This window comes from Neofelis nebulosa, chromosome 2 (assembly GCF_028018385.1).
Source record: "Neofelis nebulosa isolate mNeoNeb1 chromosome 2, mNeoNeb1.pri, whole genome shotgun sequence".
Classification (NCBI taxonomy): domain Eukaryota; kingdom Metazoa; phylum Chordata; class Mammalia; order Carnivora; family Felidae; genus Neofelis; species Neofelis nebulosa.
Window position 1 is genome coordinate 73,238,791 of NC_080783.1, and position 15,212 is coordinate 73,254,002.

The following is a 15,212-nucleotide window of genomic DNA, read 5'->3' on the forward strand; positions in this document are numbered from 1 at the left end:
ATATTACAAAGCTATATATAGCATCAAAACAGTATGGTGTTGGCATAAAAACAGACATATAACAGAATAGAGAGCCCAGAAATAAACCCACACATATATGATCATTAATCTACAACTAAGGAGCCAGGAATATACAATGGAGAAAGGATGGTTTCTTCATTAATTGGTGCTAGGAAAACATTAGCCGTGTGCAAAAAGAATGAAATGGGACCTTACACCATATACAAAATCAACTCCAAATGGATTAAAGACAGTGTAAAACATGAAGCCAAAAAACTCCCAGAAGAAACATAGGTGGTAAGCTCCTTGATATCTGGCTTGGCAATGATTTTTTTTTTTTTTTTTTGACTTCACACTGAAAGCAAAGGGAACAAAAGCAAAAATAAGTGGGACTACATCAAACTGAAAAGCTTCTGCACAGCAAAAGAAACCATCAGCAAAGTGAAAAGGCAGCCTACAAAATGGGGGAAAATACAAATCACATATCTGATAAAGATTAATATCCAAAATATATAAAGAACTCCTATAACTCAATAGCAAAAAATGAATAAAAGATGAGCAGAGGATCTAAATGTACATTTTTCCAAAGATGACCTACAGAGGGTCAGCAAGTACATGAAAAGGTGCTCAACGTTACTAATCATCAGGGAATTACAAAACCACAATGAGCAGTCACCTCACACCTGTTAGAAATGCTTATTTAAAAAAAAAAAAAAAAAAGTCTGGGATTGTGATGCTTCCCGAGTAATATTGAAGACGACCAAAGCAGGAGGCACCACAATCCCAGACTTCAGCCTCTACTACAAAGCTGTAATCATCAAGACAGCATGGTATTGGCATAAAAACAGACACATAGACCAATGGAATAGAATAGACTCCAGAATTGGACCCACAGAAGTGTGGCCAACTAATCTTTGACAAAGCAGGAAAGAATATCCAATGGAAAAAAGACAGTCTCTTTAACAAATGGTGCTGGGAGAACTGGACAGCAACATGCAGAAGAATGAAATTAGACCACTTTCTTACACCATTCACAAAAATAAACTCAAAATGGATGAAGGACCTGAATATGAGACAGGAAACCATCAAAACCCTAGAGGAGAAAGCAGGAAAAAACCTCTCTGACCTCAGCCGCAGCTATTTCTTACCTGACACATCTCCAAAGGCAAGGGAATTAAAAGCAAAAATGAACTATTGGGACCTCATGAAGATAAAAAGCTTCTGCATTACAAAGGAAACAATCAACAAAACTAAAAGGCAACCGGCGGAATGGGAGAAGATATTTGCAAATGACGTATCAGACCAAGGGTTTAGTACCCAAAATCTGTAAGAACTCACCAAACTCCACACCCGAAAAACAATCCAGTGAAGAAATGGGCAGAACACATGAACAGACACTTCTCTAAAGAAGACATCCGGATGGCCAACAGGAACATGAAAAGATGCTCAACGTCACTCCACATCAGGGAAATACAAATCAAAACCACACTGAGCTATCACTTCATGCCAGTCAGAGTGGCTAAAATGAACAAATCAGGAGACTATAGATGCTGGGGAGGATGTGGAGAAACGGGAACCCTCTTGCATTGTTGGTGGGAATGCAAACTGGTGCAGCCACTCTGGAAAAGTGTGGAGGTTCCTCAAAAAATTAAAAATAGATCTACCCTATGACCCAGCAATAGCACTGCTAGGAATTTACCCAAGGGATATAGGAGACGATGCATAGGGGCACTTGTACCCTAATGTTTATAGCAGCACTTTGAACAATAGCCAAATTACGGAAAGAGCCTAAATGTCCATCAATTGATGAATGGATAAAGAAATTATGGTTTATATACACAATGGAATACTACTTGGCAATGAGAAAGAATGAAATATGGCCTTTTGTAGCAACGTGGATGGAACTGGAGAGTATTATACTAAGTGAAAGAAGTCATACAGAGAAAGACAGATACCATATGTTTTCACTCTTATGTGGATCCTGAGAAACTTAACAGAACACCATGGGGGTGGGGAAGGGAAAAAAAAAAAAAGAGGGAGGGAGGCAAACCATAAGAGACTCTTAAAAACTGAGACTAAACTGAGGGTTGATGGGGGGTGGGAGGGAAAAGTGGGTGATGGGCATTGAGGAGGGCACCTGTTGGGATGAGCACTGGAAACCAACTTGACAATAAATTACATATTTAAATAAATGAATAAATAAATAAAAACACCAAAAAGAGACCAAGGGATAGAGAATACAGTAGCTATGGGTCCACATTCTCTCAAGGGAGGCAGAATAAAAAAAATAAATAAAATATATAAAAACAAAAAATGTAGTGTTGGTGAGGATGTGGAGAAAAGGGAACTCTTATGCACTGTTTTGTTGGAATGTAAGTTGGTGCAATCACTATGAAAAATATGGAGATTCCCCCCCCCCCCAAAATTAAAAATAGAACTACCTTATGATCCAGCAACCCCCTTCTGGGTATTTATTCAAAGGAAGCAAGTCACTAACTTGAAAAGATGTCTGTACCTCCACATTCATTGCCAATATTTAGAATAGCCAAGACATAATAACCCAAGTGTCCACCAGTGGATGAATGTATGAAGAAAATATATATGTACACAATGGAATGTAACTCAGCCATTAAAAAAAAAAAAAAAGAATCCTGACATTTGTGCCATCATGGATAGACCTTGAGGGCATTGTGCTAAGTAAAATAAGTCAGAGAAAGAGACCCATTGATCTCACTTACATGTAGAATCTAAGACAAAACACTGAATTCATGGATATGGAGAACAAATTGGCCCCCTACCCCCCATCTCTGACAACCACTGAAATGTGAAGGTAGTCAAAAGACACAAACTTCCAGTTATAACATGAGCAGTCCTAGGGATATAATGTACAGCATGGTGACTATAGTTAATAATACTGTATTGTATATTAGAAACTTGCTAAGATTTTTAAAAATTGAAGTCTACCTGACACAGTTTGTGAGGCATAGTGATTTCAACAACTGTATGCATTCATTATGCTCTGCTTACCACAAATGTATATAATATATATTAAACATAATGTATATATAATGTATTACATATATATTATATAATGTATATACTATACAAAATGTATAGTATATATATTATATACATTTGTGGTAAGTAGAGCATAATGAATGCTATACCATATATAATATATACTATATTCCCTGTGCTGTACCTTTAATCCCCATGATTTATTCATTCCTTAACTGGAAGCCTGTACCTTCCTCTCCCCTTTAACTGTAACAGAAATCTTAAAAGCCTCCCATCACAAGAAAAAGGAAAAAATTGTAATTCTATATCATGATGGATGTTTATGAGACCTATAGTGATCATTTCACAATATAGTGAAGAATTGTGCATCTGAAACTAATATGTCAATTATATCTTAATGTTTAAAAAGGAAAAAATCTTCCTAAGTAAAGGTCAACTCGATGGAAAAATGGGCCAAAACCAAAAATATTAGCAGTTCACAGGACAAAGAAAAGCAAATGGCTCTTAAATGTAAAAAAAAAAAAAAAAATTCTAGCTCCCTCAAAATAAAGCTACCTGACATCCTATAGCAGTGTTCGTGAGAGACTGGTAAAAATCTGATTTGACAACATATTCTTTTGATGAAGCTCTTGGGGAAAAAGCATTCTTATTAATGTTGCTAGCGAAATTATATATACTCTTATCTAGTGAATATCTAGCAAAATTACGTATACCCTGTAATGCAGCAGTCCTACTTCTGGAATCTCTCCAAAAACAAGACTGTCCATCGCAGCACTATTTGTACAAGGCAAAGGTTGGAAACAACCGAGATGCCCATCAATGCCTCCATACAGTCCATCCATACAGTGGACTACTGTGGGGGGAGGGGAGGAATAAAAAAGCAAGTTACAGTTAAGTGAAAACGAAGCAGGTACAAAGTAATGTACAGTATGCTAGCTCTCATGTAAGAATGTTGTATTGTGTGTACATACAGTTGCTTATATTTTCAGAAAACAAAAGGATAAACAGAAGTGTACATAGTTCCCTGTATGGGAAGGCAGGGAACAGGTGTTGAACAGAGACTGATTAGACTCCTCCGAATGCACCTTCTTTTATAGTTTTTACTTGGAATTCACTTAAGTGTTTTACAGAGATAAATCATGAAAGACAAACCAATCTAAAAAGTGAGAGGATAAAGAGGGAAGCAAATGAACATAGCTGTATGTCAAAGTGGTGACATAATGAAATGGAAGAATTTTTTTTTACCCCAGTGATTTTCACAGTATTTCAGTTAGAAGCCCTACTGGATCTATTTTTGGTGACACAAAGAGCCAGAAAGAAATCCGCAATTTCTTTCAATCTTATGTTAGCAATATATTGGCACTGTTAGTTTGAAACTGTTGTACGCATCATAAATTAAAGCAAATAAATGTGTAAATGTAATTAGGAAGGAAGATTTTGTGAAAGAGCTAAAAGTATATACATATATAAAAACAAAGCTTTACCTTTGCTATACATATAAAGAATTTTGCACAGATGTGGTATTAAGCACATGGATTAGCCAGTGGAATTTTTTTTTTTTAATCACAAATCGCTTTACTGTCAAGTCCTTAGTGGGGTGAGTTTTATAATCTCTTGGTATCTGGTTCCCTGAGTTTTCCGTATGTCAAAGTTTTGCTGAGTTACTCCTAAGGCTCTTCTCTTTAGCCATATTAATTTTCACACGTCGCTAACAGCTCTAATGAAGCCATTTATCATCACCACCACTCACCTTTCCCTGGCTCTTTTCCTTTCTTCCTTTCTGCCATATCTGAATTTTGGACAGGGTCTCTCTTTTTTTAATACTTTTTGTGTTCAAAATTATCCGTAAAATATTGACACTATTCAAGGTAATTTATACAGTCTCAATATCTTATAAGGAATATTTAGGGTGTTGTGGCAGAAGTATTTTAGGAGTAGTGATACAAGACTCCCACTTAAATCACAGTGATGGCCTTGGCAGTGGAGCTGGTGTACCCAACTCATTTTAGTAAATCCCAGCCTCCCGAAATTGCAAATAATTTGTGTTGTTTTTTTTTTTTTTTAGACGGCTATTCATATGAAAAGGAAGCAATGGAAAATTGGATCAGCAAAAAGAAACGTACAAGTCCCATGACAAATCTTGTTCTTCCTTCAGTGGTACTTACACCAAACAGGACTCTGAAAATGGCCATTAGCCGATGGCTGGAGACACATCAAAAATAAAATAGTTTATATTGTATATATTTTTCAGTGATCTCATTTGAATGATTTCAAGGTAAATACTAATCAGATATTAAAGCAAAACAGGAGAAAAGTGAATTTACTTACCCGTAAAAACTTATTCTTTGAATTATATGGACAAAATAACATATCTGACCTCCTTTCGTACTATAAAAGCCTTTTTTGTACGTGAAAGATAATCTGTGGAGAAATAAAGTTTTACTTTGACTTAAAATTGCAATACGCAAAATTGATTCTTGCTAGATGTAGGTCATATTCTCATTAAAACCAAACATCAGAATAATCTAGAATATAACATTAAAATCCTAGTTAATAGCCATTAATTTGGTAACTCTTTGGAATCCTTCTAGAGAGAATTTGTAGCAAAATAACTAGATTTATGACTAAACTGGGAAAATCACCTGGACATGTTTAATGAGCAGTTTTATTGGATTCTAAATTTGCAAGGTGGCAGTGATTTTTCCCTGCAGTCCAAACCTGTGTACAAGTTAGATGGAATCAATTATCATGAATATGTCAAGTTGACTTTGTTGAAATAAAGTACTAAATTGGCCTCCTTTTAAAGTTCAGAATCCTTGAAGTTCTCATATATCCTAAGCTAGGGTAACTATACATTTTTACACAATAGGTTGATATTTAATACAACATCCTGATAAGCGTTCACAAGAAGAAAACTTCCAGTTCACAAAGCTGAGGTGGTATTGACTTCACATACCTTTTGTAAGTTGTTTCCCAGAATGAAAGCCATTAGTGGGAAGGCTGGTCAGAACTCAACTGGAACAAAGGCAGGAACCAAGATTCTGTGTTTGCCCCCAAAACCCTCATTTTAGCTGCTCTAAAATTCAAAAACTCAGAAATGAGAGGGGAAGAGTGATGTAATTATGTATATATTCTTTTCCTATATTTTATAAATTTACAGCTAATATGCTACATGTTTACAGACGTGGAAAGCTTAGCTACCACAAAAATCTCCCAATTATCTTTTAACTGCTTTGTAAAATTTCTGTCATCCTAATGTATTACTGAATTTTATTTCCTTTGTGTCATAGCTGGGATTTACAATCTGTGATTCTACAAGAGGATTTTCTTTTTCATACCACCCATGCTGCTTACGTTCAAGTGAAGACCAAAAAAAAGTTGGAACAGGCATTAGGTGCTTTTCTATTGTATTCTATAGAGAAAGTATGTTAACCCAATTTTAACAAAAGATTTTAATTCCTAGAGTCCACTAATGGGCCAAATATTTGTTTTGCTAGACTTATTTTCCAAAGGAGGCACACTGGTTTTTTACATAAAAATTACTAAAAATTATTGACGTCATTGATAGAAAACACAATAAAAGACTGGTTATCTCTTAAATGTGTTAAAGGTGATTTTCTTTTCTACATTTCACCATCATGGTTTCCTGTGGCTGAAAACTAAGATGCCAGTAACTTACTAAAGTGAAGTACTTCTAGTCATGTACGCAAACCAAAGCCAGACAGCGCCTCCTCCCTGCTCCCACACCAAAATCCAAACCCATCCACAGGAAGGGACACCACAAGGCCCCTCGGCTACACTCCCAGGCCCAACTGTTCACTCAGGTGTTCGTGGGAGCAGTGCTCACTGGCTCTCAGGACTGACCAGAGCTTCCCAGGAAGACTTCACTTCTTTCTGGGGGAACTGGACCAAATATCTTTAAGACTATGTCAAAATCATAACGTAGTCTATAATAAATTCCCGTAGTCACATCAGCTTCGTAGCAAAAGTCATTCAACATTTATGGGCCAATGATGCTTTTCCTCCCACCTGTTTTTGTTTTTGAACTAGTTTAATATTTAGCTTTAAAGAAGGGCTGCAGATACCCAACCTTGCTGTAACAGCCACACCCAGACAGTATCTGAAGCAGTACCGGACTGCATATCAGGGTTTTATCCCAGTACAACCCAGTTTGATGTTCATTTATCCTACCCTGATACAGAACTATGTGGGTATAAAGACTAACTGAATGATGATACAAACGTGAAGAACTTTCATCAACACAGAGTTTGGTGTCTGACCAGTGTTTGAGAGTGACTGACAGTACTAAAGGGATCCTGTTCCCTGTCAAAACAGACACCAAGATTTCTGGAACAGAGAATTACAGAATGCTCTTCCTAGTTCAGGCAAAAAGATTCATGTTAACCATTGAGTATTCTGGGATCTCTTGGAGCTGTCACCCTTGTTCTGAAATTATTGAATGACATTTAATATGCATGTCGTAGTATTACTATAAAAATAGACTTTTCACTCTTTTCTTGAGGGTAACAAGATCCCCCAGGATTAAACCAAGGCAAAGCATTGTCCTCAGGATAGTCTCTACTTATCCACTGTTTCATTTAATACAAAACAAATTCTATTAATACTCTTTATTCCATATGGAAAAGTACAGTAGTTGTGCAGAAACAAAACTACATAACAAGAGTAAGACTTTCACAAATATTAAAGAAAACAACAAACAATAAATAAGCCAAAGTACTTCTAGCAGAACTCAGGGAAAGCCTAGAAAAATGATAAAGCTGTACAAAGTACACCGTTCACACTCAGGCACAAATGTTGAAGAATGACACCAGATTTCCTGTTCGTACAAAACCATAATGATGCTCAGAGGAATGTCGTTACAACGATTCATTTTTAAAACTTTCTGTAAATATAGAACTTACTTCTCCCCAATTCTAGAAAATAAATTTCACATCCCACCATATAAAACAACTATTCTCCTACCTCTCTCAAACTAGCATTTTAACATCCTCCAATAGCACACCATTTTCATATAAAAATACCTTTAAACCAAGGCTCATTGCTGTACCTTATCTTTACAAATGAATAGTACATCAGTTAGGACTTAAGTAGCACCTCAAAGGTGTTCATATAAATGAGATAAAGTGCTGTTACTGGTATACTGTTAACATGCCATAGTAATATATCGTTCAGTGCAACAACCAGCATGAATGAAGCTTACAAAGAACATGCAAATATATGAGGTTTTTTTATGATTACTTGAAATAGTTATATTTACAAGTCAGAATACAACTTGGCTATTTAATATGTACAACATGTGACTATAAAGTAATGATTGTATAATGAAACAAAAGCAACAACTAACCATACCTTAACTATCCAAATTAAATACTGTCCTTAAAGGACCCTGGAGGGCTTGTTCCAGGAATGGTATCATTGTTAAAAGCAGTTTGGGAACCAGCTGAGAACGAATTTACATATCGTAAAGAAAGCTGTATCCTTAGTTTAGTCCAAATCCAACCTGACCACCAATCCTGCTTCCAAATGGCTTTATACTATTTCCAAATATTATAAACACCTTGAAGTGGGAATATAATTCCAAAAAGGTGCTATAAAAATGTTTTTAGTGAGAACCCTAACATGGAAATAAAAGAGAACTACTATGAAGGTAACAATACTTGGATATTCTTGTATTTTGCTTAAAAAAAAATGAAAAGAATCAGCTGTATAACATTTATAGTCACACATGTTCAGCCAGAAATTTTTATATATTTATATGTAAAAACTGGGATTTGACTCAATGGAACTGAAACTTGAAGATTCCATCTTTTCCAGAATACATCATCTGGATATTTGTCATAAGTTAAACCTATCACTTAGACATTTACATTCTCTAAGAAATATTATGATTTTACCACATAGCAAACGCTAGGAGAAAAGTGGTAAAAACCAAAGAATTTCATAAGAGAAAACCATGAGTTAATGTCTTCTTGGTGGTCTTAAATTTTTTAACTTAATAGGCATAACTATAAATTTTCATTCTGGTTAGCATTCTTATTTATGGTGACTCCTAGCTATTTATCAAAGAAATTTTATCCCATATTTTATATATATCAGTGGCATCTGACCCACCCCCAAGGAATAAAGAAAAAAAAAACACATGGCTACAAGGTAATTTTTCTCACGAAAAACCTCTGAATCACCACCAAGAGCTGGCGCACGGTTTCCCCAATCCCACATATGCGTCTCTCTTAAGGCTCACACATTTGACTCTATGAATGATCGCTTTGGTTTTGCTGAAGGGAGGTGACTCCTGTGAGCTTCATTACTGACATGAGGCTGCTGTTTGGAGATACTTTCCTGATACAGATGAGAAACAGTCTTAGTGATCCTGCTATCTTGACAGTGGACCGGAATTTGGCATTTCTTTTCTTCTAGCTCCTTCACCTGTGACCCATTATGGACACTTCCACCCAGGGTAGAAACAGCACAGGTTTTGGCTTGGCTACTATATCCTCCTGCTTGTTTGAAAGAGGGCTTCTCAGAGTTCAAGGATTGCAAGCCGGCTGCAGAGGACGTGTTCAGCAGTAGCCCCTCCGGCACCTGACAGTGCCAGGTACGGTTTGGAGGATTGTTCTGCTGCTGGAACCTTGCAGTCTTATCCATGATGCCCATGAACGGAGTACTGCGCGGTCTGTGATCGGCTGTCCCACTTTGACCCTGGCTAACAACCTTGTCTTTAATGCGAGTATCCGGTCCTTGGACTTTGAAGCCATCTGAGAAACTGCTGCTTGAAGTCAAACTACTGGTTGAACTTGACATCTTTATGCTGCCAGACGGGGAACCAGAAGAGCCTGAGCTGGTGAGGGAAGCCGGGTGTCGCCCGTCACCGCAGCTCACCGGCCCGCCCTGGTTGAGAGGGGCTACATCCACGGCTATGGAGGCGTGAGACAGAAGCCTCTCTGCAGTCTTTACCTTGCTCGGTAAGGGGTAGGCAGCACCGCCCTCGCTGTGCTGCAGCTGGACACCGTGGCTGGGGCCCAGCCTCTCTCCAAAATGGCCAGACCCGGCGCCCACAGTCAAAGTGCCCGTGCCCTCCAAACGCTGGGTTCTGCCACCACCGGGAGCTGCAGGGATCCCACCTGGCATAGGGCTCGGGGGAGGATTCTGAGCAGCGACCTGCATTTTTGTGCTACCATTTCTCACACCGGCCTGTCCAGCACCCAGATGTTGGTTGGTCTTCACGATCTGTGCCTGCCGGGTGGGCTGCAGGACCAGCCCGGGCGGAGCTACAGCTTCCCTCGGGGCCTTACCGATGCCTGGCCTGTGCTGCGGGGACACCGGCCTGACTTTGGACTGTAACCCTTCTTGAAGGTTTCGGATATACGGAGAGGGGACACAGGAGGATGGCTGAGACCTGGGCGGTGGGGAAATAGACTCTTCCTGGGAGGAAGTTTCTTCTTCCCCAGCCTCCTCAAGATGGAAGTGGTCGTTTAACCCAGGGGTCGGAGCGTCCTCCTCGTTGTCGGAGTCATTGGGTGGGGCTGGCGCTGGGCACTGCTGTTTCTGCTGCTGGCTCCTCTGGAGCTGCTTGCATTCCTCCTCGACGCGGGCCACCAGCCTCCTGATTTCCTGATTGGTGGGACAGAGCTTCACAGCTTCCCGGAGGTCAGCCAGAGCCGCGGCAAACTGCCTATACGTGAAAGCAGAGGATATGGTTAGGAGCCACGTAAGAGCATGCTCCCAATGTAACTGTTCATAAAACAGTTCTGCTGAAAAGAAAGAGAAGGGGAGGGGGGCGCCTGGCTGGCTCAGCTGGTGAAGTACTCAACTCTTGATCTTGGGGTTATGAGTTTGAGCCACACATTGGGTGTAGAGACTACTTAACAATAAAATCTTTAAAAAAAAAAAAAAAGGCAGCTGAGTGAGTTTGGCACACCTACTGTGGTGGACAGGAGCTATTCTACACGAGCTTAGAGCTACTCCACTAGGTGGGAGTGAACTCTGACCCACACCTGCACCATGCCAGGGCCCATACATCTCTAACCACCACTGGCCCAGGAGCAGGAACAGACATAAACCAGTGGGTGTTAGAATCCTCTTAGTTTTCTTCACCATTGCCTCTCACCGTGTCCATCTCTAACCCAAAAGCCTTATAGGATTATCTTCCCTTCCCCATCTCCCCTACTCTAATGTCTCTAGCTGGCAGGTTCCCTGTGAGCACAGACTAATACAGATTCTGTGTTGCAGCAAGTGTGCAGGGAAGGAACAGTTACTGGGATGTTAGGAGAAAACAAAAGTCTAGCCATCACTGATAATATCCACTGCTGTGCCCCTTGGAAGCTACCAATTTAGTATCAAAAGGGAGGAGAGTCATTAGAGCAATGCTGGTGAATCAGAAACTCCCAAAGTCAACAGCAGCTTTGATACCAAACAGACACAAGAAGGCTTCCTTAGTCATAGATCAGACCCCAGACAGTACCTGCTATTTCTCTTCGCTCTTGCCCTGGCATAAAAGGCTTCATAGGACTTTGGTTTCAATTCGAGCGCCTTGGAAGCAAATTCTTCTGCCATGCCAAAGTCCTGGTGTCAACATTTAAATACAGGAGTCAAAAGAAGCACTGAGACATGAGTACAGACATCTTTTTAACAGATTTCCTCTCAAGGTTAGCAGAGAACTGGGACGTGACTGAATAGGTAAAGGGCAACATAAGTTTTATTTATTTTGTTTTAAAGTTAAGGAGTTTAAAATAAGTAAAGTTAGGAGATAGTTAATGCTTATTCATATTTTAAGAGAAGAACCCAGTAGAGAAGTAAAAAACGGACGACTCGGAACAGCGGGTAGAAGCAGCGCACCAGAAGGCAGGGGAGCACGCAACGCGCAGGCGCACGGAGGGTCAGATTCCAAGAGGGACGGAGACGCCCACTCACTGCAACAGCAAGGTGGGCCGCATTCGCGGGCACAGAAGCAGGCGGTCAATGGATTCAGTGGTGAGAAGATGAAATGAACAACAATAGCAACAAAAAGCAGGAGAAAGAAGTACTGAAGCACATCTATAGTTTCTGTTTACAAATTAACTATGAGTTAACTACTGAGAACTACAAATTAACCGGTTACTGGCATACGGATTTTAACACATCCGTGTTGAACTTTAAAGCACCCTTTTGAGTCTGGGAAGGGTGGCCCGTGACAGAAGTGCATGTTGGCAAGGGGAGGAGCGGCAGCCGGCTCGCCTGTCACTGCTGAGGCCGAGGAAAGTGCCTTCCAAGTGCATTCCCTCAGCACTCTAAGGACGCAGTGACGGCGATCACGTGACGGCCACCTAAGGAGAAGCAGGCCCCCCACACGCCAAGTTCACAGCAACGTGCAAACAAACCACACAGGAGGCTCCGTGACTCGGTCTGCATAAGGGCTGGCCTTCACCGCTAGAAAACACTCTACCGCTAAAGGAACAGACTAAGGTTAAGGGCCCACAGCTTACATTTGTTTTTCTTCGGCAGCGAGACAAATTGAGATAGAGGGAAACTCTTAGCTCATTGAATGGTCTCATGTCCTCTCCAAATCCTTCCCGCGGAAACTTCCTTAAGGCATACTGGTACCTCTGGGCTGCCTCTTTCATCTTCCCTTTCTAGGAATCAAAAAAGGCACAGAAATTGATCCTTTCCCGGATGCTTCAAGATGAACAGCCTCCCGCAACTTGAAGACCCTGGTGAGGTTTCCGCGTCCCTCTCATCCCGCAACCAAAACCATCCGAGCACATGGAAGGGTCCTGCAGAGGACACAGTGCCCTGACCAGCATGAGCCCGCACAGCCTCGCTGTCCGCACGGACTTCTGCACGACGTGCTTCACGGGGAAGGCACAAACTGGTTTTCTAGGAAACAGTCTGTAAACTGCCTAATTGATAACCATCAATCTTAATACATCAGATTATCCTCTCTGTTATATATTTTTGAAAACCATTTCAGGAATGATCCTTCCTCGACAAATACTTTAATGCTAACTGTAACGATAGAAATCAGATAAAGAAATGATGCCCTTCCCAAGGCAAGTACAGTCTTGTGGAGAAACCTAGAGCTTGCTGTAGAATAATCATTTGTGAGAGGAACTAAAGTATGGGCTTTAAAAACTGGAACAGCACTGCACATCATTTTCAAGGCTAAAGAAATCAATTTGCTCAGTCAGTTCCATAGCACAGCAGGTGTGAAGTCTGCTGAAAATGGCTTGATATTTCTAACATAATTGCCTACCAAAATTCATATTAAAACCACTTCAAAGCCACAACAACATATACTCTGAACTCAATTTCAAACGGATTACAAGTCAGGAACCCCGCTGGGTCGTGCTTTTGCCTACATATTTGTTATTATTAAAAAAAGAAAAGGGAAAAACTAAATGCAGTCCATGCAGCAGCCTCCTGATAAAAGGATTAAAATGGTCATAATGCAGTTTTTTGTTTTATTTTCAGAACTTTTACTTCTGTCTAATTACAGACCTGGAAAGAACAGTGATCTAGGTCTATGGCCTAAGCATCTATCTAAGCCAGGGGTGGGCACACTACAGCTTCTGGGCCAAATCTCGCCTGCCACCCATTTTTACAAATGCACTTTGACTGGGACATGGCCACACCCATATGTTCTGTATCACCTGTGGCTGCTTTCATGCCACAGCAGCAAAGCTGGAGAGCAGTGACAGAGACCATATGGCAAAGCCTATTTCCTTGTCTGGCGTTTTACAGAAAAAGTCTGCTGACCTCTGATCTAAACTAATGGCTTATTTTGGAAATTTTACTTCAAATTTTATTTAAAATGTTTACTTTTATTAATCTTTATATTTCCATTTCTAAGGGAAAATGGGGAAAAAAATCATCTCCTCAGTAACTGAGTATTATATATTCCTTGACTATCTTAAGTAAAAATATCTCTAGAAACTGTTTCAAATTGCAGAAGCTTACAACTATTAAAAATAAGATAATAAAGTCTTAGGAGACTTAACGATTCTTTTCTTCAGAAAATGTCTCCTGAGTGGCCCTTTCCTGAATTAAGGAATGTCCTGCTTGAGGCCACTCTACCTTCACACCAAGGCTTCAGGCCATATGTCACAGTCATAGCTGTGAGGATTCATTCAGAAATAACAGTTCTCAACGACAGAATAGTGCCTTCCACCTTGAAGGCTCTGCTGTGGAGACATGAAAGCCTGGGCACGAGGCCAGGTGTGCATCTCCCAGAGCATCCACGGAAGCCTGGCTACAGGTGTGGTGGGCAGGAGCATGGTCCTGCCCGGTCCACACCAAACTAAGAGGTTGCTCGTAGGCGGTCACATCCCAGAAAAGGGCGATACCACTTACTTTGTACATCACGTTTCCTTCCTCCATCAATTTCTGTAAAAGTATAATCAAAATATCAGGTTTGGAAGTAGCCATCGCCCAGGCGGCATTTCCTGCAAAACAAACATGCATTCAGAGGCACGTCAGTGCTCCGGGAGGGAAGGAGTTTACTGCTGCTGGGGCCAGATGGCAGCCCAGGTCACAGACGGCAGCATACTGTGTCCTGCAGCCTCCAGACAACAGTACAAGTAAGGACAGGGAGCAGGACCCCCAGGAGTTGGTCTCTCTTCCAATCTGCCTCACGCTGAATGAGGCTCCTGGGAGGAGGCTGTACCCCGTGCACCTGTTACTCTGATGAAAAGAGTGCTGGGAAACCAAGGCGTCAGAGCAGCCAGGCCCATCCCTCCCTTCTGCTGGGATCTTTGGGGAAAATCAAACATGGCTTCTGAATAATCTCCTTAGCTTCCTGCAGGGCCCATGTCTGCTGGTAAGTGAAGGCACGTGTTCTTAGCAGCCTCTCGCTCTCTGCTGCAGTCTATACTGCATCTGCCCAGACAGGTTGGCTCTGTCTGGTTGGTCCACCCTCTTGTCACAGCTCATGTTTCTCCAGCCGCCAGCCCCACTTCTGAGCACGTGCAGGGAATAATGCTTAAGAGAGGACAGTCTCAGAGTCAGACTACTCTGCTCCACTGACTCTGCTGATTACCATGACCTTAGGGAAGCTATTTACCTCCACTTTGCCTTGGTTTACTCCTCTGCAACATGATGGTGTTATCTCTACCTACTTAGAGGGTAGGTGAGGATTAACTATGATAAAACATGAAACTGCTCAGAATAATTTCTGGTACTGTGAACTGCTTAGTAACATC

The 15,212-nt window shown here is 40.8% G+C and overlaps 2 protein-coding genes and 1 long non-coding RNA gene across 21 annotated transcripts in view; 2 read left to right on the forward strand and 1 right to left on the reverse strand.

Annotated features, from left to right (window-relative positions):
* Nucleotides 1-5,479, forward strand: part of WDSUB1 (WD repeat, sterile alpha motif and U-box domain containing 1) — a 51,817-nt gene extending 46,338 nt beyond the window's left edge. For all 5 annotated transcript variants that reach the window (XM_058694697.1, XM_058694703.1, XM_058694681.1 and 2 more), the window contains one exon: nt 5,084-5,479. In XM_058694697.1, the coding sequence (XP_058550680.1) occupies nt 5,084-5,241 (158 nt within the window). In that variant the 3' untranslated portion in view covers nt 5,242-5,479. The remainder of the gene's footprint in view (nt 1-5,083) is intronic.
* Nucleotides 5,480-7,631: 2,152 nt separating this feature from the next.
* TANC1 (tetratricopeptide repeat, ankyrin repeat and coiled-coil containing 1) overlaps nt 7,632-15,212 on the reverse strand; it is a 239,589-nt gene continuing 232,008 nt past the window's right edge. For all 15 annotated transcript variants that reach the window (XM_058694414.1, XM_058694489.1, XM_058694453.1 and 12 more), the window contains 4 exons: nt 14,365-14,456; nt 12,501-12,647; nt 11,501-11,601; nt 7,632-10,711 (listed from right to left, as the gene is read on the reverse strand). In XM_058694414.1, the coding sequence (XP_058550397.1) occupies nt 9,277-10,711; nt 11,501-11,601; nt 12,501-12,647; nt 14,365-14,456 (1,775 nt within the window). In that variant the 3' untranslated portion in view covers nt 7,632-9,276. The remainder of the gene's footprint in view (nt 10,712-11,500; nt 11,602-12,500; nt 12,648-14,364; nt 14,457-15,212) is intronic.
* On the forward strand, nt 11,669-14,011 carry LOC131491592 (uncharacterized). The gene is made up of 2 exons (XR_009251536.1): nt 11,669-12,480; nt 12,652-14,011. It is a non-coding gene; the product is annotated as an uncharacterized LOC131491592 (long non-coding RNA).